Here is a 24100-nt window from a genome sequence, read left to right as displayed (position 1 = left end):
CGATGTGTTTAGAAACCTAGATTCTGACTTCGGCTTCTAGAAGGAAACAGGGTACGAACACTGTTGATTACATAACACCCCCAGCAGGGACTGGGGGCGGCACCCCATAATTAAACACATTAATATTTCTGCAGGGAAACATGAATATTCACATTAAGGGGGATAAATAAGGCTTATAAATAGCTCACATCAGCTCAGGACAGGGTTTGTTATCTAGTGAATTTTCCGCAAACTTAAAACAAGGTGCTGGAGGCTTCCAGAGTGTTCTGGATTTCAGATTTATGGAAAATGACTTAGACTGTGGCTGCCATCACTGTGGTATGTGAGGCAGCAGGAAGCTTGCCATTGCTTCTAGATGCCCTGGGTCTCTAAAGGTGGCCCCTGCAGGTCTCTGGCCGTCCTTAGCAGAGAGCAACCCTGTCCATCTCATTCCCACTGGGGCCCACTTAACTTTCCTACCCACTTCCTGTAATGACACCACAAATGTTCCACCAAAGCTTGGGCAGGGCAAGCGTGGTTTGCAGGGCAGCCTGGAGCAAGAATTCCATGAGCCTCCATGTTTGGGAAAGATTGTATACTTGCCCAACCTTGGAAGCCTCTCAATAGATATCAACTAATTAAAACTTCAAAATGATTGCAAAAAATTGTCTGCTTAATTTTATTGAGCCCAGTGTCTCCCAGATGTCCTTGGCCTTGGAGACTGCCCAGTATCTAAACTAGCTCTGGCTTCGCAGGTCACCATCTAGGGTGCTCAAGTATGAGCAGGCTTTAGGCTTGTAGTCAGGAGTTTGGGTATCTTGTATTGTTGGTCTGTCCCTCTCACTGGTCCCGTGTGGGCTTCTGGGCTCACCAGAGAGGCCCAGAAGAATAAACTAATTAAGGTAAAATGTGAACAGCGATGTGGAGCCTTGTAGATCATAAAGGGGAACGGCAAAATCAATGGCAGCCCCTCTGCAGGCAGAGGCCTGGAGGCCTGGGCGACAGGAGGGTTGGGAGCCCCGTGATTTAGGAAGAGCAAACGCGCTGGCAGCTGCAACCTGGGTAATTAGGTGTGTCAGGAAGACAGATAAACAGCAAGCTGTGTGGGTCGATGGCACAGGCAATAAACACCCGGCACTGGCCCCTGGCCCAAGTTGGTGCTGAAGTGGGCCTTACCTCCTGGCTCCTTGTAGCTGCACTTTGCCCCAGGGCCCCACACCAAAGCGGGCTAGTACTCAGAAAGAGGAGGGGTTGTCAGTAGCATGATAAAAAGATGCAAAGATGCTCTCCTGAGTTCCTGGAGGAGAACAGAAAGGATGGGGCCCTGGAAAAGGAAGTCCAGGGGCAGGGAGGGATCTCTGGAGGTCAGTGTCATAGAGGTAAGTCTGGGAACTCTTGGGCAGAAAGTTACCACCAAACAGCTGGTGGCTGTGTGACAGCCAGAAACGTCTTGGCGAGCCGTGCACTTGTCCTTCTCTTAGCTATGAAATGGGAGGATGGGAATGGCTACTTCTCAATCAGGCTTTTCTGTGCAGATGTCTGCAAAGTGCTTCCAATAATACCAGATACAAGATAAGTTCCATACATAGTAAGATCATCTCTGTTCAGTGCTTCCCTGTTCTCCTGGGAATTATAGCATATGACCAGGTCAGTCCTCAACAAACCACATCCCAGGAGTCAACCGTGACATTATGTTTCAAATGCCTCTCAAGACTCAGTCGATGGAGAGCCAGCAGAGCGGTGATGGCCCCAGGGGAGAGAGAACTAGTTCAGACACAGGATGCGTTTTAAAAGAATGAACTCAGGCTCACAGGGTCCCTGGTAGAATTCCTGTCCTCTTCTTCCTCACTCTACCCCAGAAAGAAGAGGGAAATTCTGCAGGACTCCTCTGCCAGCATCCTTCGCCTCCTCCAGCATCTCCCCAAGAAGACTCAGGACACACAGGCAAATTGGGGCTCGGGAATCAGCTCCTTTGCCTGAAGTTGCACAGCTGCTGCCAGATGGCCATGCCCAGCTTCAAACCGACACAAGGTGGCACAGCCCTCTCACCCAGTGTTACAAGGCTAGCGGGAGAAGCTCCAGGTACTTAGCTAAGACCACGGTGATGAACTCCAGAATCCAAGATCGGTGTGAGTTTGTGTGTGTGGTGCATGTGTAGGTCAGAGGACAACCGGGTGTCAGTCCTCAGGGGCTGTTCACCTTGTGTTCCTTTTCCTCTTGAGATAGGGTTTTTTTTTTTCTGGCTTGGAGCATTCCTAGTGGGCCAGGCTATCTGTCCAGTGAGCCAGCCCCAGGGATCTGCTTGTCTCTGCTTTCCTGGTGTTGGGATTAGAAGTGTGCTATGGAGCCTGACTTATTTATGTGGCTTCTGTGGATTGAACTCAGAAGTACCCTACTGATTCATCTCCCCAGTCCCCAATTTTTGTTTTTGAAAACATTGTCTCATATAGCCCAGGCTATCCTCAAAATTCACCTTGTTGCTAAGGATGGCCCAGAACTCCTGATCTTGCCTCCTCAGTGCTGAGACCACAGGCAGGTGTCACAACACTTGGATTTCCCACTCCCTATGGTGCAGCCCTGGCAGCCTCTCTTCAGGCATGCTGCTCATTGGCCACACGGGATGAGGCACAATACAGGCTGGCCAGGGAGTGGACAGTTTCTGAACTCCTCTTTGAAATGGGGCCAAGCTGGGACAGCTGAGAACAAGGACTCTGAATCTAAGGGAAAATAGGCTGGGGATCCAGAGGATCCATTTCAGGGTCTGAGAAAAGGGTGGAGACTCAGAAATAAATGAGATGACATCCATTAAACTACACCTTGGGCTTCACAGGGCACAGGGAGCTCCTGGAGATGGCAGTGCGGGTCCTGGGCTAGCAGGTGTGGGGGAAAGCTTGCGAGAACTTGAGCTTTTTTTCTGAGTTTCCAGCTGGTTCCAAAGCTGCCATGCCAGCGTCACACCCCAGGGAGTGAGGTGCAGGGTCTCTGGGTGCAGCTGCAGTCAGCCTGGCTGAAGGAGCTGCCGGCCAGGGCTGCATCTCTAGAGAGCAGATGGCCCATCTGCTGTGTAGGCAGGGGAGGCTGGAAGTGCAGCCGGCCCAGAGCTCCTTTCTTCCCTCTAGTGTGGTAACTGACACCTTGTCTCCTCTCCAGGAGGTTATGAGTGTCCCTGTAAAAGGCCCCTCTAGGTGTGACACAGCTTACGAACTGCCAAGTCAGAATCCCAGTCTGTAAAAGTGAAAGTTTTCTCCATTACAAAACCCACTATGAGCAAAGACAAAAGAAAAATGACAAACTGGAGGACTCGAATGTAACGTGAGTCTCAGACAAAGGGCTAATTTTCCTAATTTATAAAGAGGTGTTCCAAATCAATAAGAAAAAGACCAATAGTCAATAGGAAAAAAAATGGGCAAAGGCTAGGAGAGGACAAGAGAGTCAAATATATAAAAATATTCTCAGCCTCACTCATTTTAGAAAAATGAAAATTAAAACTACACTTGGAAATCAATTTTTTCCTATCAGATTGGCAAATACTGAAAACAAAATTGATGAAACACGGTGTTGGTAAGCTCTGGAGCGTGTGTGCTCACTGGACACGGGAGCAGTGTGGCAAGCGCTGCCCCCAGGAAAGGCAATCTCGCACTCTGAGCTGCACGTGTATATTCCTTTGACACGTCACTGTGTTCCTCAACACTTATCTTACAAATATCTGCGCAATCATGGGAAATGGTGGATCGTACGAACTCATTCATTAAGTGACATTCTCTGTAAGGAGAAAGGAACTGCCAGCAATCTCAGTGTCCCCCATAGAGGAGTAATTCTGTTCGTGACAAATCTATGCACAGGAGTACTATGCAGCCATCAAAGAGCGTGAGCACCTTCCGTACATTGTGAAGTTATATCCGGAGTATGCTGAAAACAAACAGCAGAACTATGAGCAGGGCATTCTGTGTGCATACAAGAGGGGAAAGTCTATGAAGCAGAGCTGGGGTTCAATAGAGACATTTCAATATAGGTTTAAGCATAAGGGTTGAAATAGAGGTCCTCAAGGGAAGACAAGACACACCCCAAGAACATGGTTGAGAACTTTTCAAAGAGGAGTCACAGAACAGGGAGATTCTCCGGGACATGGACTGCAATGGTGCCTGCCCTGCGCACAAAAGTGCGATGTTCATCACTGAATGAGTGAAAAGAAAATAAGCCCTCGGTTCACAGTTGGTGCTGACCCACCTATCAGCATGCTACCCGTCAGGGCCAGGTGGTGAAGTGGCCAAGGGGAGTCAGGGTGGGAAATCCATGGGGAGGAATCTGCCCAAGAACTGAAGGAGGTCCCAGACTCTGGCTGCCTCTTGTCCCCTCCTTGTTCTGTGCACACACCCTGGCTGACCCTTTTCCAGGTTAGTTCAGCACAAGTGGGTTTCCAGGCCTTGGCCTTCTTGGAGGGTGGTTAGTTCTCCTCTTATCCTGTTCCCTCTCTAATTCTCAAGCCTTGAGCCATGCCCAGCTGGGACCCCCATTTACCACAGCATCACCCCGTGCTGGCAGGGTTGTTTGGCAAATGCAATGCAAACCAGTTTCTCTTCACCCTTTACTCCAGCTGTCCACTCAAGAGTCTCTATTTGACGCACCTCTTTGGGTTCTGGAGTACAACAGGGAGTAAGACAAAGCAGGAGAGCTGGACAGAGCTAGCACACAACCCACTTCCAGGCAAGAGTAAGAGGCAGCAAGGCAGATAAGCCAGTTAAAGAAAGGAGGGCATAACTTGAGATCAGGTGCTCAGAGAGACCTTATTTGAAGCGTGAGCCCTGGGAAATCAGCAGGAAAAGCAAGTTTGAACTTCAGGCAAAGCTGTAGTGAGTGGGAGAAAGGGGAAAAGGGTGGCCCAGCAATCTGGCTGCACCGGGAAGGGTGGCAGGTATCCCGAAAGGACCTTGAATATGGTCTGCAGAGTCGCTGAAGGCAGGAGGGTTTGTAAGGTCTATACGGTTCCTGTTCTATAGATGAGGGAAGACAGAGGGGTCAAGATCTCATCTAAGGGCACCCTGGACTGACTCCTAGAGGACGTTGCAAGGTCTCAGGCACCTCTACCGACTTCGCTGCTACACCCTAAAATCTGGCTGAGGGAGAGACACTGTCAGCACCTCAAAGGCCATGTGACTTCACTGACTGGCTAAGGCTCCCAAGGAAGCTCTCATGACCGCCACAGAGGGCAGGGTGGCAATGGCTGAGTGCTGTCTGGGCTGGACCCCAGGAGTGCTGACACGCACAAATGTCCCTACTTCATGCCACCCCCTGTTGATGAATCAATGGCTCACTCAACTACAAAATTAACTCAAACCCACAGTCATCCCTCAAACCCACAGAAGGTTACCAGGAGGTGCACACTCAGGGCTGAGGCTGCTGGGCACTGTTGTCCTCGCCCCTGCCCCTCCAGGTGGCCTGGGGCCTCTTTCCTTTTGGCTCCCCCAACATCTCTTTTGGCTTTCCTCTTCTTAGGCAGTGGCTTGCTCACCTTTTCTTCCTGAGACTTATTTATTCAATTTTAATTAAGCTCCCGGGATAGTAAAGGCCTGGCTGGGCCACTGGGAGTCACACAGTAACCAATATAGAGGTTTTCTCTCATGGGCCAGGGAAATTAGGGTCTGGGAAAGGACGTCAGGGGCTGCGAGAGACTGTGGGCTGTACCGGGAAAAGCACAGACCTCAGGAGGAGCGACTTCTGTGGTCCGCACACTGAGGCATCCTCAGTGCCTAGAGGGTTGGCACACAGTAGGTGGTCACTAGCAATTTGTCCAGGAAATGAGTTCATCAATGGGAGACACTCATTGTTTAGCTGAACGCAGAACTGGCATGGTTCCCAGGGAGTGACCATCCTCTTGGGCTGCGGTGAGGACTGAGAGTTGAGTGTCCCAGTCTGATAACGGGGTCCTAGCCTGTTTCCAGCCTTCTTGGCTGTGGCAGCACAGCTGGAGGCTGCCACACCCCCTTCCCTAGGAAGTGGTACAGAGCCTCTCTCTGCTCTCGGATTCACAGCGAGCACTCTAAGAGCATGGTGGGGCTGCTGCCTTGGAGACGGCCCTAGGGTCTCCTCCAGGTGCTGTGACTTGGGGGAGGCTGTCCCCTTCTCTGGCATCCTGCCGGCAGAGTCCAGTTAGGGCGGTCATCCCTGTTCCTGCTTCCTAGCCGTCCAGGGCCTTCCTGGGGACCCGTCCCTTCTGCAGGCATCCTAGACACTGCTCTTTTCCTGACCTTGCCCCACATTAAAGAGTGGATCAGCCCATCAATTAATCGCGTCCTAATCCAATCTCGGCTTGGTGGAGAGAGGGCAGTAAATCCAGCTGGGTAATCATGCCCTGATATTTGTGTTGGGATAATTACCATCTCTCAGGCCTCACTCGGTGGCACGAGGAGATGAAAACCCATAAAACACCACTCGGGGCTGTGGCTCGTTGTTTCTTGGCGGCACAAGACTGGCTAGCAGCCAGCCAGCCCGCCCACCCCAGCCCCTGGCACAAGGCCCCAACCTCTTCACCCCTCATTCACTGGCTGAATTCAAACTCCAGGGGCAGCCTGGGCTGGATGCTGGATTGGGACTGGCAGCTGGGGAAAGTCTGTGTGTGTGGGTGAGGGGTGCTGGGGGCGGGCAGGGTCCCATAGCCTGGCACTTTGCAGCCTCCCGGACCTTGGAGAGCCCAGGACAGTGCTTGTTTGTGGAAACATGAAGGACAGATTAGAGTCTGCCGCCATCTGGAAGGGGCCTGTGCACACCCAACCTCACCTCCAGGGGGCACTGTGGTGGACAATGCTCTAGGAACGTTAACCTACAGGAGTGGGTTTATTAGTGAGTCCAGTTTAGGTCTGAGTAAATGTGGGTCAAGGGTAGGGGTGATCTGCAGTCCCAAGAATATAGCCCCTAACTTATGAGATGCTGTGTGTACACTATAGCCAGGCTCCCTAGGGAAGGAGGGTTGAGAAGAGCTATAGTGTCTCGACGCGAGAGATAGACTGGGTGGGGCCCTGGGTTTGAATCCTGGGACTTGAAGGTTGCCAGGTTTCGGTAAGTGAGCTATATCCTTAGCATCCAGTTTCTTCAGTATAAGACTACTAATGCATCCCTAACTGGAGTACTGTGCTCTGAGGGCGGGGGGGGGGGTGTGGGGGCGGGCAGGGCGTTCTTAATATGAGCTACCACTAGGCTGATGGACATCAGTTTCCCTGCGATCTCTGGGCCATCTGCACCGGGTAGCCCAGGAGCAGTCAGGAACACTAGGCTCACCCGAGACCTGGGGAGCCATAATTCACTAACACAGACCCCCAGGGAGCAGGGATGCAGGTGGCAGCGTGAAAGGAGCTGGAGGAGGCTCCGTGAACTCAAGGTCAGCCTCCCTCAGAGTTGCATCCCCATCGCTGCCCTGACATCCAGAGGCTCCGTCTGGCACACAGGAATCTGTGGGAGAAATCCTTGCAGTGGTCTAAAGGGAAGAGGCAGATGCTAGAAGGACCGCAAAGCATTTGAGAAAGGCCTAGGGTAGCATGGGAGTGACCCAGGGACACTATTGATTTCAGAGGTAACCTAAGGGAGTGGGGATGAGATGGAGGACCAGACAGAAGTGGTGGGGTGGCAGGAGGGGAAGAGAGGAGGAGGGCAGGAAGGCGGGGAGGAGGGTGTCTTAGGCTGCAGGAGAAAAGGGTGGCCAGTCTTTTTCATGTCCTTCTGTCCCTGCCCGGGGAACTGAGGATGAAAATCCAGTCTCCATCACAGGAGATGAAGGGCCATCCTGGGGTCTCTGCCCAGCACAGGGAGATCCTGGAGGCAGCAGAGAGTGGCCTGAGCAAGGGCTGCCAGAGAAGGGAAGATGTCATTGGGGCAGGAAGGGGACTGACAACCTGGCCCTCACCTGAGAAGGCGTTATTGGTGTTGAGAAAGTAGATCTCCTCACGGCCATCCCCATCGATGTCACAGGCTGTGACCCCAATGGCGTTCCCCTGCCGATCCCTCAACGGGTAGTAGGGCGAGCTGCGCTCATCCACCGCAATGTTGACTAGCCGCTTCTGGGCTCGATTGTACTTCAAGACCAGGTTGGGGCCGTTGTACCTGGAGAAGGAACAGGGAGAGGGTTTTGAGGGTGAGTGGCTGGGTCCACTCAGCTCACTGGAGCAGGGCAATGGGCTCAAAGTCTATTGCAACGCAGAGTAACTTGGCCCCAGGAAGGAGTCTTGCATCAGGAAGCCCTGGACCAGAAAGAAACGGAGGCTAGAGAAAGTGGATCAGAACCACGTAGAACACAGTTCAAGGAGCAGGCTGGTTGAGGGGAGTGGGCAGCTAGGCGCAATCCCTAAACTAAGGGCCCGGCTGAAGAAAAATCTCCCTGACATTTACCTCGTGCATTTCAACGTGAAAGGAAATTCCCACTAATGACTCCATTAACTGAAAGAACAACCTGACATCTAACGAAAACCAAAACAAAGCAAAACAACAACAAAAAAAAACCAACCCAGGTGAGTCTGGCATGGGAGCCCATGCTGCTAGTCACTCACTTCACAGAGGAGAAACAGATGAGGACCGGAAGAGAAACTGCAGCTCAGAGAGGCTGCTCACGGAGGCTGCTGAGAGGCTTCCTGAGGGCAAGCAGTATCCCGTGAGGGTGCCTGAGCCCAGACATTGTTCTGCTCTTCCAAGAGCACCCTTGTGAGTGGTCCCTGGAGGAGCTTCTGTCACCGAGAGTTGAGGCAACTGTCTGCTAGTAGGAAACATAGTCTCTACAGCACTTGGGGTGAGGCTACCAGTGCATCTGGGGGTTACCAGCAAACCTCCTGGATCTTTTGCCAGGGAACTGGGACAAGAGTTGAAACTGCCTGTCTCTCCTGAACCCAAGCGGCCTCCTTGTCACGCCAAAGGCCGTGTGTCTGTCTTAGGGACTTTGCCCTTGCTGCACCCTCCATGTGAGATGCTGGTCCAGACAGCCACACAGCTGGCTTCCTCCCCCACCTCCTTCAAGTCCTCCTCATATCTGTGCCCCTACTGTACCGCCCACTCCTAATATCTGTGCCATTTGCTCTTTCTCCACGGTCCCCCATCTAGCCCCACAGCTCTACTAGGGTCTGTCTTCTTGCCCCCCCTCCCCTGCTCGCTCTGGTTCCACCGGAATGTTGGCTCCATCAGAGTAGAACCTTTCCTCCATGTTGTGCTCTAGTGCCTAGAACAGCACCTGGTACACGGCAGAGGCTCAGTAAATATTTGTTGAGTGAAATCTCTGAGCTCTCACCCAAGTCCTGTGTGTTGTGGGATTTCATTCGGCCCATAGCCGTTTGGGCACCAGCCTGTTAGGGCGTGGTCTGAAGCACTATATATGGACTGATAAGCACAGACGGGGAGCGTGCTCGCTCTCTAGGGTGAGGTTGGAGTTCTGTTCATGGCTTCCAGTGCCTACAGAGCAGAGGACCGCGGCTCTTATTGTGAGGTCTTTCCCAAGTATTTGTTATCCTTTATTCTGGGCTTTAGTGGACTTCCTTAATCGTGCTTACACCTGTGGGCTCAAGCGTTCCACAGTCAATGTCTTCCTATTACCTTTCCAACTGTGGAAATTGAGGACACCCAAGATTTTCCCAGGCAGCACAGCCAAACACGATGGTCCTGCCTCCCTAACAGGGACCTGCCAGGATCTCCAGAGCAACCCACATGCTCCATTCACCAGGACCTGCCGGCTGGCCTGTGTTTGCTGTTGAGTGTGCCCACCCTGAGCCAAGTACAGTGCTGGCTTAAATGACCCAGGGAGGGTGGACAGCTCACCTAGGTATCGGGAGAAATCTTAGTACTGAAACAGATCCAGCCTGGCCTTCTCCTTTGTCACCAGAAGAACAGTGAAGTCTGGGGGATGCTGGTGGCTGGCCAAGAGACTTCTGGCACCCACAGAGTGAAAGGGGAGATGGAGCTCAGGGGGGCTGAGTCAGCGTCCAGCGATGGGAGGGTGTGCCTTAGACACAGTGATGAAGTGTGTCTGAGAGCCGAGCATCAAGGGCGCAATGTTACCTTCAGAGACAGGTCGGGGTAGGAGAGACAAAAGGCTTGGGCTCTGGCACCGTCAGCAGCTGGCTCTGACCCCCAGGGACGTGACTTTTGAGTGTTAAATACAAGTCCTGAAAGTCCCAGGCCCTCCTCTCTTCTATCACACTACGCCTGCCTTATCAGAGCATGGTGCTCATCGGGTGTTGGCCTCGCTAAGAACACAGTCATTCATTGTCTTGCTCGAGCTCCACACAACCCAGAACGAAAAAGGTAGGGTGTGTTTCTGAAAAAGAAACTGAGGGTCAGAGAGGCCAAGTGGGGTTCAAGGTCACACGACCTGTAAGTAGCCTTGGGGCTTCTCTCTTCAGGGCAGGAAATCTTATGTTCTTTCCCTGCTGCCGGATGCAGGGACAGATGACATGCCACCGCTCAGTCCTGGGCATGTCTGTTTAGCATCTCAGATAGTGGCTCTCAGGAATGCACATGAACTTCACGTAAGCGTTGAAGGTAACAAGCACCGTACGCTGCAACCGCACTTAACAGTTTGCAGAGTGCTTTCCTCCCTGTGATCTCTTTTGCCTCACGGAGGCCGTAACTCTGCCGTAGTTCGGGTGGTGGCTTGGGCTCTAGACTCTGCTGTTCTCTTCTGAAGGATGGAAACTGGACCAAAGGAGGAGACTACGAGTGTGACTTTGGGGTCATGCGTCTAGTCCTGTCCTTGCACATTAGAGCAGAACATTTCCACGTGGATGCTCTTTATCTTACGCCTCGCCTTCCAGGAACGGTGAGAGAGTGACCCCCAAGCAGGAGCAGGGCAGCCTGCAAGATCTGTGGGCCTAGGGTTCTGACTAGCCTTACAAGATGGGCAAAGCCGGTGTCCTCCCAGGGTATGGTGGGGCAGTCTCCACATAGCTGGTACCCTTTTTACCCTGCCGCCTCTTGGTATTCCAGATGTCTGCCATGCCCTGGAGTCACCTGCCGGGAGTGGAGGGAACATGACCTCCCCACATGTTGGAAGCTAGCCTTGACCTACATGGGGCATGGGAAGATGTCTGCAGTCTGGTCACATCTCCCTGGGGATTATGGGCATGAAGTCTGTTCTGAGGTGGGGTTCTGAGCAATCGCAGGGCAAGGCTGGGTCGGGGCAGTGCTCCCAGGGGCCAGCCTTTCCCTCCATCAGGCCACCCTGGGCTGGCCCTGGAGCACCAACAGCTGTTGTTCCATGGCTCCCACCCCTCAGGAAAGGCCCCCACCCCTCTTCTCCAGAGAGCCGCTGTTACAGCTTGCTTCCTCACCAGCCCCTGAAGATGCGCTGCCCTTTCCAGCTGCGCCCATCTTTGTTCAGCTGCAGTCGCTTGCTCCATGGGGAATGTCCTCCCACCCTCCTGGCCCCTTCCTGTGTTGAGTCTTCCCCACCTGCCGGACTAGATGTGACCTTCTCTCTTCCGGATACCTGCAGTGCCTTGCCTTGGCTTGCTCTTGAGAGGGCAGAGGTGTCTGTTCCCCATCCCTCCCCTCATTAAGAGCGAACTGCTGGCGTCCAGGCGGCTATGCATCTCTGCGTGCGTGATGCCTAGAGCATGTGGCAGCAGAAGGTGCTCATAAACAGAACACAGGGATCCGGGGTCAGCGGAGAGGGGACGGAGGGATGGGGAGTGAGGTGGGGAGAGGATACAAGTGTGGAGGTGAGCGGTGGGGATGGGAAGGAGAGGGGTGAGTGATGAAGCATGCAGGAAGGAGAGGTGGGGGTGTAAGGATGGAAGTGATGGTGTGAGTGGCTATAAGGGTGGTGAGAGGTGAGGGGGTGAGGGGTGGAGATGGGGGGGTCAGGGTAAGATGGGATGGGGTAAGAGAAGGGAAGTGAGGGTAAGAGAAGGGAAGTGTGAGTGGAGGTAAGGTAGTAAAGGGGATCAAGGTGTGTGTGTGTGTGTGTGTGTGTGTGTGTGTGTGTGTAGGCATGAGAGGTGAGGGACGGGACTAAAGCTGTGTGTCCCTGATTATGTATGGAGAGGAGGGCATGAAGGTGGATGTGCAGAGATGAGGGGGTGAGGGGTAGGGTGAGGGGTGAAGCAGGAAGGAACACATCAAAGCTACCCCGGGCAGTCTTCTGAGAGCAGTCTTCATTTGCAAAATCCGTGCCAAGCACTTTTAAACTCCACGTCATCTTCATGACAAGCTAGGGCTGCTGGTCCTATCAGCAACCCCATTTTACAGATGTGAACTTTAGAGGAAGAGGGGTTTATCCAGAGTCCCCACCCTGAGGAGCCCGGGCACATAACGGCCATCTCATGTTTCCTTTCTCTGACACTTGCTGGAGAGAATCGGGTATTTGTAGAAGTCCAAGGGTCTTTGAAGCACAGTTAAATGGAGCCAGGCAAAGGCAGCTACGGTGTCTAACATCAAAGGCTGTGCCAGCCGTGGTTAGACCAGCCTAGCCTTGGGGGTGCATCCTGGCTCTGCCCTTGAGCTTGTCACTCAGTTCCTCTAAGTTTTCAGCTTCCTCATCTGTCTCGGTGCTTCTCACACCTCAAAGGACAGCCTTGAGGAGTGTCAGGGTGTGTGTGACAACACTTGGTAAACTGTGAATTGTTACACAATTGTAAGATCACATCATTTAAAAAAATCACAACAAACCCGAGGCGGGAACTTTTGCTCGCTGGTGATCAAGTAGCTGGTTTCTCAACACGTTACGATTTCTCATCCCCAAACATCCCAACCTTGGCTGTTCTGCCTCCGTGGGTAGATTTCTTTCTTAGTACCCCGTATTGCTAGAGTTCTCAAAAGATCTGTCTTTATAGGTTGTCTCTACTTTCCCATCATGCATGTCATCCTTCCATCCTACCTTGGTCCATAAGGCTGCTCTAGTTATCTTCACTGGTGGCTCTCATGTGGCCAGATGGAGGGAGACCTTTTCTGTTCTTACCAGCTTTGTCCTCTTGATGAGTGGCACTGTGGCCACCCCCAACTGCCCTCCTCTCTCCCATAGGACAGCCACCTCAACGGACTTTATGCCGTCTTATTTTCTTCTCTCTCCAGCCCCCCCCCCCCCCACTGTTGGGTACCTTTCTTCTTCCTACCCTCTGGTTGCTGGAATCTCCAGGCCTAGGCTTTGGTTCTGTTGTCTTCTCTCTTTTTACGAGCTGATCACATCCATTCCCATGACTGACAACCCCTAGATCCATATCTCCAGCTCAGCTCAGACTCATATATTCGACTGCCTACCTGACATCTCCTCTCATGTGCCGGAGATGGAACACGTCCAAAATGGAGCTATTGAGCACTCCATCCCTCCCTCTCCTAAACGGGGACCCAGACACTAAAACCAGAAGCCTGGCATCAGCCTCAGAACTCCCCGCTTTGTCTTCCCATCCAGTCCATCAGCCCATCTTCTCATCTCTACCTCCCAAAATACCTCCGCTTTATTCTTTGCTTTCCTTCCCGACTGGTGGGCACCATCCCTGGGGTGGGGGTGGGGCTCTGTTTCCTCACTTGCCCCACTGATCTGATCTCCTACCACAGTCAAACGCACCTTATAAACATGTAAGTCAGGTCGTGCCAGCTGCCTACCCGAAACTTGGGTAGTTGTTGTGGTTTGAGTCTGAAATGTCTCTCACAGGTTCATGTATTCAAACCCTTGGCTCTCAGCAGGTGGCTCTGTTTTCAGAGACTGTGGGACCTGTGGGGTGGGAGGCATGGCTGTTGGAGGTGGAAGTGGGTCTTTGAGGATTAAGCCAGGATCTTCTTCTGGTCTTATTTTCTGTGTCCCAATCCACCAAAATGTGAATAAGCTGCTAGATGGTGGTGGCACACTGTTAATTCCAGCACTCGGGAAGCAGAGGCAGGCAGATCTCTGTGAGTTCAAGGCCAGCTTGGTCTACAAGAGTTAGTTCACGGACAGGCTCCAAAGCTACAGAGAAACCCTGTCTCAAAAACAAAAACAAGTAAAAAAAATAAAAAATAAAAAAAAAACTTGTGACCAAGCCTTAGCCGTTCTCTCCTGCACCGTAAAGTTGCTCCACTGTGTCGTCTCTGCCATGACAGACTTTATTCTCTGGTACCATTGGCCAAAATGAAATTTCTTCCCCTAAGTTGCTTCTGTCAGGCATTTTTATCAATGGTGAGAAAAGCAACCAATCCAGCGGCTCTCCCTGTGCCCGGGCCCCTTTGCTGCTGACTCTCTCTGCCTAAGACACTCTCATTCTGCTTCCTCCTGCTGCACTCCACAGCTGGCTCATCTCTCTTAGGTCTCATCTTAAAAGGCAACTCCTCAGAGAGATCACCCTTTCTCTGTCTCCCACCCCTGCACCCTCCTTCCTGTAGTTATACCCATTTTCTTATCTATCGCTTGTTTCTCCCAGTAGACCGTGAGAGTCAAGAGGGTAGGACATGTCTATTTTCAGAGTAGACAGAGGGAAGGGGCTAGGGAAGGTACCAGATTATCTCCTTACGGCTGAACAAAAAGCACACTGTGCACAGGCTCCTGGTTTGTCTTTGACCCTTCTGTTTTGGTAATTCCCCAAACATACATACAAACAGAGCAACAACAGAGAAGATGTGGACAGCTGATAGCCTGGGTAGAGGTAAGAAAGAATAACCAAATATTACTGATGGAGACAGAAGTTCTATTTTTTTTTGTTGCTGTTTTGTGACCTGTGTGAGGGGGGAAAAATCACTTAGAAAGTCACACAGAGGGATAAGAAAATGCATGCAACCCTAACTATTTACTGTATGCCAGGTACTAGGCTAAATAATTTACATGTCTTATCTCTTTTTATATAATAGAAATATTTTTAGACTTGAAAGGTATGTAACATATCTATTTTGAGAATTAAGAACAGAAAACTATTTTTTTTAAAGAAAAAAATCTACCTGACATTAGTCAAGAGAGAAACAGGGGCCCTGGCATGGTGACACACACCTTTAATCCCAGCCCTTGGGAGGCAGAGGCAGGAAAATCTCTACGAGTTTGAGGTCAGCCTGGTTTACAGAATGAGCTTCAGGACAGTCAGGGTTATATAGAGAGACTGTTGTTTCAAAATACAAAACAGACAAACAAACAAGAAAAGTGGAGGGAGTGGGGAGGAGAAGAGAAGGGGATGCGCCTACAGAAAGGTTGAATCCTGGAGACGACTCCACAAAGATGGATGTGAAAGTCAACGAGCCTATAAACAGAAGCACACACGGAAACACAGACGAAGGGGTGGGGCTCAGACAAACAGAGATGCATGGAGAAGGGGAATCAGTCAACCTGTGGACTAGAGAGATGCAAAGTGCGATGATTAATTAGGCCTGACTGTCAACTTGATTGGATTTAGAGTCACCATGAAAATAAGCCTCTGGGCCTGCCTAGGAAGGAGTTTCCAGACTGGGTTAGTTGAGGTAAGACGCCCCACCCTAACTGTGGGTGGCACCATTCAAGGCGCTGTCCTGAACTGAATAAAAAGATGCAAATGAGTGGAACGCCAGCATCATTTTTCTTTCTTCCTGACTTTGAAGCAGCTGCTGGAAGCTCCTACCGCTATGACTCCTCCACTGTGGTGGGCTGAGCTCAAACTGGGAGCCAGATAACTCTCCCTTAAGGTTCCGTGTCAGGTACTTTGTCAAAGCAATGATGGTGATTAACATTTTTATTTATTTTATTTTATGTGTCTGTTTTGTTTGCATGTATGAATGTACACTGTGTGCATGCCTGGTGCTCAAGGAGGCTAGAAGGGGGTATCCGATCCTGTGGAATGGAAGTGACAGATGGTTGAGAGCCACCATGTGGGTGATGGGAACTGAACCTGGTCCTCTGCAAGAATAGCAAGTTCTCTTAAGCACTGAGCCATCTCTCCAGTCTCTCAAAACAATGATGGAGCTAAGTAATATAGCATGTCACCAGGAGGCTAAGACATTGCCACAGGGAAGCAGTCCCATCTGGTGACTACTTTAGACACTTCCTGTAAACGTATTTTAAATATGTATTGCATTTTCATGACTATGGGTATAAAAGGAATATTCTATTCTCGGTCCCATTAATACACCCAGTTATAGGTTAAAAGAAGTGAGTTTCTGATAAAAAGTGATTAGCTAACCATTAGGAAAAAACCTGAAAGACAAACTATCTTTTTGGTCCTGAGCAGTAATTAGCAAACTATGGCCTAAAGAACAATGTGTGACCACCTGCCTGCTTTTGTAATAAAGTTTTATTGGAACACAAGCATGCAAATTCATGTATCATGTATAGCTGCTTTGAGCAAAAGATGGGACTGAGTAGTTGCAGCAGGGGCTGCATGGCTTAAAAACTGAAAGTACCATCTGGCTCTTTGCAGAAAGAAAACCCTGTCAGCCCTGATCAGAAAGGTTAGCTGTATATACTATCACATATATAACTTCTCATATATATGATTATATATATTGATTTCTTTCAAAAAACTTAATGGCTTAAAGATGATTTAAAATTCCTCTTTATATAATAATTATATATATCTTGAGTCTGGGACGGCTTTATGATTTGCCTGAGTAGTCAAAACATGGTCAAAGTAAAGATGGGTCAGTTCTTGTCTTAACCTTTCAGAGGTCTGTCGGCTTCCTTCTGTCTCTGAGGAAAGATGGCTACCATGTAAAAAATCTGATGTTCATAATATATACATATATGTGATATCACATGTAGGATTATATATATACATACATAAAATACCCTTGTATATTACCATCATCATAAAAACCCAAAAAATTTAAGTAAGGTTTATTAAAAAATTATTTTGGGGTTTGGCATTTGGATTTACATTGACAACAGGACAGTGAGGCCAATGTCACGATACTGTGTCTCAGGACGGAGACTGTAGCATGGGAACTTTGGCAGAATGTGACTGCAAAGAGCAGCTCGGAAGGAGAGTTGATTTTTGTAGACGACCTCTTTGGGACCAACAATGAGCACGCACATGAGCCCTTTAAGAGAAGCACATGATAGAAGGGATGTGGCAGGTGGTCTCCGCAGGCAGCCATGACTATTTCCTAGCTCCTTAGCATGCACACGTCACTCCATCCATCAATGGCCAAAGCCTATTCTTCATCCTCTTGAGTGGGGGATGGCTTTGTGATTTGCCTGGATGGGCAAAGTATGATAAAAAGTGCTGTTTGGCTGTTCTGGTCTTAGCCTTTCGGAGGCCCATCAGCTTCGATTTGTCTCTGGGGAAAGCTGGCTACCATATAAGAAATATCTGATGGTCACAAAACCATCAGGAGCTGCAGAAGTCAGTCAGCCCCGTGGACAAGTGGTGAAGCTGCAGGCAGGTAAGGAAAGGCTCCTCAGGCTTTCAGCCCAGCCTGTTGAAGCTGGAAGCTGCAGAGTGAAGATACGCTGGCATTGTGTAGAACAGAAAAACTACCTCAGCAGGTTCTAGACCGGATTCCTGATGCATGGGATGGGAGGAATTATAAATCATCTTTAAGCCACTAAGTTTTTGGAAAGAAATCAGATAACGATGAACTATCGTCTCAGACCGAAGGGAAAGAAAAATGTATCCCTGGAAAGTAGGAGAAAGGATTACCCATAAATCAGTGGAGTTCTCTAGGCGAACCATTTGAATTCACAACCAGCATGTCTGTCCAGTGGAAGTCTGGATACAGTTGGCTCGTAGCTGGGTCTCAGGATATCTGATTGTCTGTCCAGAGCCCGCAGACGGAAGGTAACAAGGAACACAGGAGCCAGGCACGGCAGCGCATGCCTGTAACCCCAGTGTGTGGGAAGCCGAGGCAGGAGGAACACCAGCTGGAGGCCGGCTTGGGTTACTCTGTCTCAAAAAAATAAACAAACAAACTAAGCCCCCAAGAGCAACCCGTCTCCCACAGGGATTCCAGACACCACCCATGTCTGGGTCCCTGCTTTCTTCCTAGCGGCTTATAGTGTGGGTATGAAATACTTCTCATACGCTCATGGGTTTGAAGCCTTGGTCTCCAGTTGATGGCACTGGTTTGGGAGGCTGAGATGTGTGACTTAGAAGAAGAAGTGATCTGCCAGGGACAGGCCTCTCATGCTGGCCCATGCCTTCCTCTTCATGTTCTGCTACTGTGTGCACAAGCTGTCTTGCCAGCTCCCACTGCCATGGCCCAAACTGTTGCGGCGGCCATGCCTGCCCCTCTGTGCTGGACCACACCCTCTGAAACTGTGGGCCAAAGACGTGCTCTCCTCCGAAGCTGCTTCTCTCGTATAGGACCACAGTGATGAGGGAAGTGACTAAACACAGCTATAGCTAAATGTTTCCCAATTTTAAATGCACATTTTGAGCGCAGATGATCTCTTTGGAAATGTACGTAATGCTCCTTTCCGCTTTTCTCATATTTAATTTGTTGAAAGCCACTGACGTTAAATGGGATTTGAAAACATAAGGGAAGGGCATTCAGACAGCAGATTCCCAGATTGCATTCCAGAACAGGATCTGTGTGGAGACTGAGATTCACTGTGAGAGGGTGGGGGCTTCAGGGATGGGAAGTTGCCGGGTGTGTCCAGGCTCTGGGCAAGGAAGCCAGCTCAGCCGGCAAATGGTATCCAGAAAGAAATGGCCAAGCTGATTTGATCTTGATTTAAGAGTGGGTCAGGGTGAAGAAGACCTCGGAAAGACAAAGCTCTATTGAAAACAGTAACTAAGATCAAGGAAAAAGCCCTTCTGTCCTGAGGGGTGGACCATTCTCCAAGAAGGGGATGTGTGGCACTAAAAGGTGAGGCTATTCGGCAGCCACGAGTGTCTGTGTTCTGTAAAAACTCCACATGGGATGATTGATGTATGTCTCGTTCCAAAAACACTCTGTGCTCAGCATGCGCATGGTGTCCTTGGAATTTCCTGTATTTTGATGTGCACAGAAGCACCTGGAAGGCAGAGACCCTCACTGGCATTTCCGTCTCCCACTGTTCCTCAGACCGAGCAGGTGTGTTCACTCACATTTACTGGATAGACGGCGATGGTGAAGACGAACAAGACCATGACTCTATTCTCCAACGTATTTCCAGGAAAAGAGGGAGACAGGGAGGCAGGCATTGCAGAAGCTATCAAAGCAGGGATTCAGGGGCTAGACGGAAGCCACTAGTCGGGGTTCTTTGATTGTGTGTGTGACAAACACTCAAGCTGACTAGCTGAGGAATTTCTTGGCACAGATTCCGAACTGTAGGGCCAGCAAGGGTGTAAGCTAGACCTGCAGCTGACTGGAGTGAGGGTTAGCAGCCAGGAACCGCAGGGCTTTATCCTCTTCCCCTCTTCCTCCTCTCACTGCTGGCCTCATTCTCTCACCCCATCCTTCTGTTCAAAAGGCTTGAGCAGTGACAGCGTCCTAGCCTCCTATATGAGCTCCAGTCTCATCTTGAATAGAAGACATTTTCTTTTTTTCCCCTTTTCTTTTATTTATTTTTTGGATAGGCTATTTCCTTATTACTTTATTTATCATTAGTGTACGTATGTGATGTGTGAGCAGAGTTTGCACATGCCATGATGGGCATGTAGAGGGCAAAGGACAATTTTTTTGGGAAGCCAGTTCTCTCCTTTCACCTTGCTGAAGCAGGACCTTTCTTGCTTCGGCCTTACTGTGGGCTCCAGGATAACTGGTCCACACGCTTCCAGGTGATTCTCCTGCCTCTGTCTTCCAGCTTGCTATAGGCATGTCGGGATTAACAGATGCAAGCCACTGCGTCCATTTCTTTAAAAATATTTATTTTTATTTTATGTGTATAAGCATGTTGTCTGCCTGTATATATGTCCACCTGTGTGTGCCTGGAACCTCTGAAGTCAAAAAGAACATGTAAGATTCACTGAAACTGGATTTGTAGACAGTCATGAGACACCATGTGGGAACTGGGAATCAAACCCAGGTCCTCTGAAAAGAAAAAAAAAAACAAGTTCTCTTAACCACGGAGCCATTACTCTTGCCATCCTTTTCTTTTTTCTTTTTTTTTTTTTTTTTTTAAAAAAAACATGGTTTCCGGTACTCAATCTCATGTCAATAGGCTTTGTAGAGCAAATTTTCACCCACTGAGCCATATTGCTGACCCAAGGTGCTTCCATTCTTAAGTTCCAGCAGGACAAACTTCAGAGAAGATCTATGATTGGCTCACTTGGGTTTGTGTGGCAAAGTCAGAGCCAGGAGATGGGAGCCTGTGATTGACAACTTTGAACTAGAAACTGTGTGCCGTTAAGAAGAGAAGTGTCTGGAAGGATGAAGAATGTGTCTCTAGGTGACAGTGACTCATCTAGTCTGTTTTGGAAACATACTCCTCAAGGCCTCCTGAAGGAAGGCAGAGCCTCGCTGGCTCCACTGCGTCCCTGTGTCCTCAGAGACCTCGTGATTCTTCCACCCTTCTCCAGACACTGGAGGAGGTCAGCCCCAAGCATGGAGCAACCGTCTGTCTCACTTTGTTCTGGAAATGGGTCTTGTTTTATATTTCCTTGCAGGATCCTCAGGCATGTGTCCAGAGGGCAGGTCTGGGCTATAGACACCAAGTCAGCAGCCATGAGACCAACAGATAGACTACTTGCTTGGGATTTAGGGAGACCATTAACTGCTTCGTAATTAAGTATTTTAGATACTTCCTCAAGTTTTATGGCGTGCTATAACTACCCAGGATCTGCCACTTCGAACTGTTGGCCTCTATCAGTTGAGGGGGTATGCCCATTTAGGTCACAGTGGTGGGCACACGGCTCGTAGATGGTTCCTTTTTTTTTTTTTTTAAGGAGCAGAAATGATGAGTCAACCATTGACATCATGCCACCCCCTGCATTGGGATCCCATTTCTAGGCTGGGCCCACTGCTAGATACCATGAAGGATATCTATGGCCTTTGATGCGAGTCTCTGCCCAAGGTCTCGGTCTGGTTTGTCTAAATAGGTGACCCACATCTCAAGTGTTCAGAAGACTGAAAGGCCACTTACACTGGAAATAAAGACGTCATCAAAGTGCATTTGACCTATAAATTGAAGCCTGCATGGGATTTTAATAAGAGATGTATAAACATACATTTGTAGAATAAATGGTGCCGGCTAAGAAACAGATCTGGGAACAGGAAACTTGTTTAAGGAGCTGGGTAGGCTGGCTGGACAACACAACAGTGTGTGCTAGATGGTGGTAGAAATAACAGACAGCAACACGCATAGAGAACACGCATGGAAGCTAGGTTGGGGGCACCTGCAGCATCCCACCGAGGCTTCGGCTCTTTGGTAGGAAACGGAGGCTTCTAAGAAGAGTATACCATTATCCCACAGTGCTATATCAGAAAGCATTGTCTGCTGATGATATACATGCAGAGTTAGCCAAAGGAGAGAATTAAAACAGTGCAAGCCAAGTATGTTAGATTAAACCTGTAATAAAAATACTTGGGAGGTCGAGGAAGAAGGATGGTCATAAATCTAAGGCCAACCAGGGCCTACATGATAAGTTCTTGGCAAGCCTGAGCATTATAATTCCATGTGGTTCTGCAGAATGCTTCCAAAAGGCTCTTCTGGGCTCACTGAGATTTCTGTTTCTTGCAAGCAAATGATTTCTAAGACAGAATAGAGTAGACGTCCCCCCACCCCAAGAAATCAAGATTTAAAGCAAGAGGTGCAGTCACCAGTGATAAATACTTTAGGATCAAAAATGCCAATGATTGGGCCAGCAAATGAGTTTGGGAATTTAGAAGCCATGCGTGACCTTTAAGATGGCTTTTTCCTGAGACAGGACACAGGGGACTTCTTGGGGCTGCAGTGTAGACAATTCATTGAGGATAAAGGGTTCAGAAAGACCCAGAACATGGCCAGGAGACACAGAGTGATCAAGTGTCTCACTATGCTCTGAGTCCTGGACATGTGTGTGGCAGTGGATTGCCAGGACGCCTGGGCAAGGTGAGGAGGAGGCAGAAGAAACAGGCATCAAGTGCGGTTAATTTGGGGGTCCTGAAACTGTGAGGAAGGAAGCCAAGATGGGTAAGGGTGTGAGGGAGCGATCAAAAAGTGATACCTGGAGACCTTGGTCTCCTCATTGGCCAATGGGTGAGATTTCTCTTTGAGAAGGGGGTATGGCAGCTAGCTTGAGGAAGGAAGACCTGGGACAGTGAATAAGACATGATCTCAGAGGGGGACGTTGGACCACTGGAGTAACAGTCAGCTACAGCACATCAGGTATGGACTTCAGCCCCACTAAGATTACTGACTCTATCCTAGAGAGGGGAAGCCCACGTAGGGGAGCCAGAGCAAGATGGGCTCTGTGGAGGTACCACCAAGTGACAGGGAGAGCACTTGACTTGGTGACACAAAATACAGGCTGATAGAGCTGAGGAACTCAGAACGGAAGGGAAACAGCCTGAGGCAGCTCCCCAGTTATGTGGGGGCTCTTTCCACCCACCAATGTCCAGCCTCAGCACCTTGTAAAATGAGAACACCAATGCCTGCTTGCATGCTGGGCAGATGTGCTTTGGACCTCCAAGACGGTTGTACTGCCTTGTGGCCCAGAGCACATGCTCAGTAGACACTGGTTAGCAAGACTGTCTTCTGACCAACACATAATGATAGCTCAATAAATATTTCTGAAAGGCTGAATTATTATTATTACCAGGCTAGCCTTGAGCACAGGAGACTGAGCTCCACAGTGTTCTGGACCATATTTTATTTTTCTAACCCCAAATACAGGCTTGATAAACATTCTGCTTATATGCACGAGGATTCATTTTCCTCATCTACAAAGCGGGGCTAATAATATTTGGTCTACCTCAAGGTCAAATGAAATAATACATGTAAACAATGATACACCCATTGGTTTTACACACACACACACACACACACACACACACACACACACACACACCCCTTTTGTCTACAGCAGAGGCAGTTGCTTGAGCCCTTCCAGGAGCTCTGTCTCTTTTACCAAGCTCAACAGAAGTGGACAGAAAGGATCTGCGGGCTGTAAGAATGCCCTGGTTAAGAGAGAAGACAGGTATTGTTGAGGACCTGGTCAGAAGGTTGCTAAGGTTTTCTCTCCCAGGGTGGAATCTGGGTCTGGGCATAGACTGGAGATGGACAGGGGCTGCTGTAAGCCAGCCTGTTCTGATGTCTGCACTGGACAAGCGAAGATACAGGGTCAGAGGCTTTCATAAGAGCCAATGAGTGTACAAGTTTTGGTAAAGACTATGGCCGACAATGCAAAGACAAGGATTAGTTAAGCTTATGTTGATTATAGCTCAGCAGGGAACGGCAATGGCCATCTTCAGATCAGAAAGCGCCTGCCCTTCGGGCTTGGGGCTCTGTCTAACCAAGGTCCTGGACCACAAGCTAGCTTGATGAAATTCCCCCATGATGACCTACTTGGGATTTGTAATATAAATTACCGTTCAAGTCCCCAGTGTCTGTCAAGACACACGGACCACACTGCATTGGACCCCATCTTCCTTCACTTGCTGGAATCTCTATAAGCTCTGTCCATACTTGTGCGCATCTGTTTGCTCGCTTTCCCTGGCTACCCCATCTCAATAGGGAAATCAAGTTCCTGCTAGTGTTCCCTCTCATGCTGCAGCTAATGGGGTATGCCTGGCTGTGTCTTGAGAAATAATGGCTGGAGGAAGCAGCGAAAGCCTTCTAGTTGCTATGGAGTGTTAACTGATGAATTCAGCTCTTCATTTTGATTGGGAGGAAATAGTTCTAGAAGAGACTCTCGCTTTAAAAAAAAATATAGAGCTGCCAACAACGAAATGTGTTCATTCCGAGGGGTCTTTGTTGCCAAGCTGGCTTCAATTCCCTTAGCCATGCATTAACACTAATCAGAATCTGGCTGTTGGAGCAAATGTGCATTAAAGTTTAGGGAGAGGAAATGTTGTGTGTTAAGTATTAGGGAGAAAGTACCAAATTGGACCCAGAGATTTATTTCTTGAAAGTGCTTGCTATATAAAAAATTACCTACCTGACTGGCAGTTAAGATAAACAGCTATGCTAATTACAAATGAAAGGTACAAGACTATAATCTAAGATATTAGGTCAACAGGCATTTTATGATTGGAATCCTCCATTCAGAATAAAAGCCTCGCTAGGTCTGGCTGAGCTTTCCTAACTACATGAAGCGGATATGTACCACCTAACATGTAAGTGTGGGGACTGGAGGCATCATTTAGGAGCATGTTAAAGATATAA

General features: G+C 49.4%; 1 protein-coding gene across 2 annotated transcripts in view; it reads right to left on the bottom strand.

Annotated features, from left to right (window-relative positions):
* Crtac1 (cartilage acidic protein 1) overlaps positions 1-24100 on the bottom strand; it is a 140890-nt gene that overhangs the window by 41499 nt on the left and 75291 nt on the right. For both annotated transcript variants that reach the window (XM_050149019.1, XM_050149011.1), the window contains exon 3: positions 7874-8070. In XM_050149019.1, coding sequence (XP_050004976.1) covers positions 7874-8070 — 197 coding nt within the window. The remainder of the gene's footprint in view (positions 1-7873; positions 8071-24100) is intronic.

This window comes from Alexandromys fortis, unplaced genomic scaffold, assembly GCF_014885135.2.
Source record: "Alexandromys fortis isolate MF-2015 unplaced genomic scaffold, M_Fortis_MF-2015_v1.1 scaffold_16, whole genome shotgun sequence".
Lineage (NCBI taxonomy): Eukaryota > Metazoa > Chordata > Mammalia > Rodentia > Cricetidae > Alexandromys > Alexandromys fortis.
This window is presented reverse-complemented; position numbering and strand designations above follow the sequence as displayed.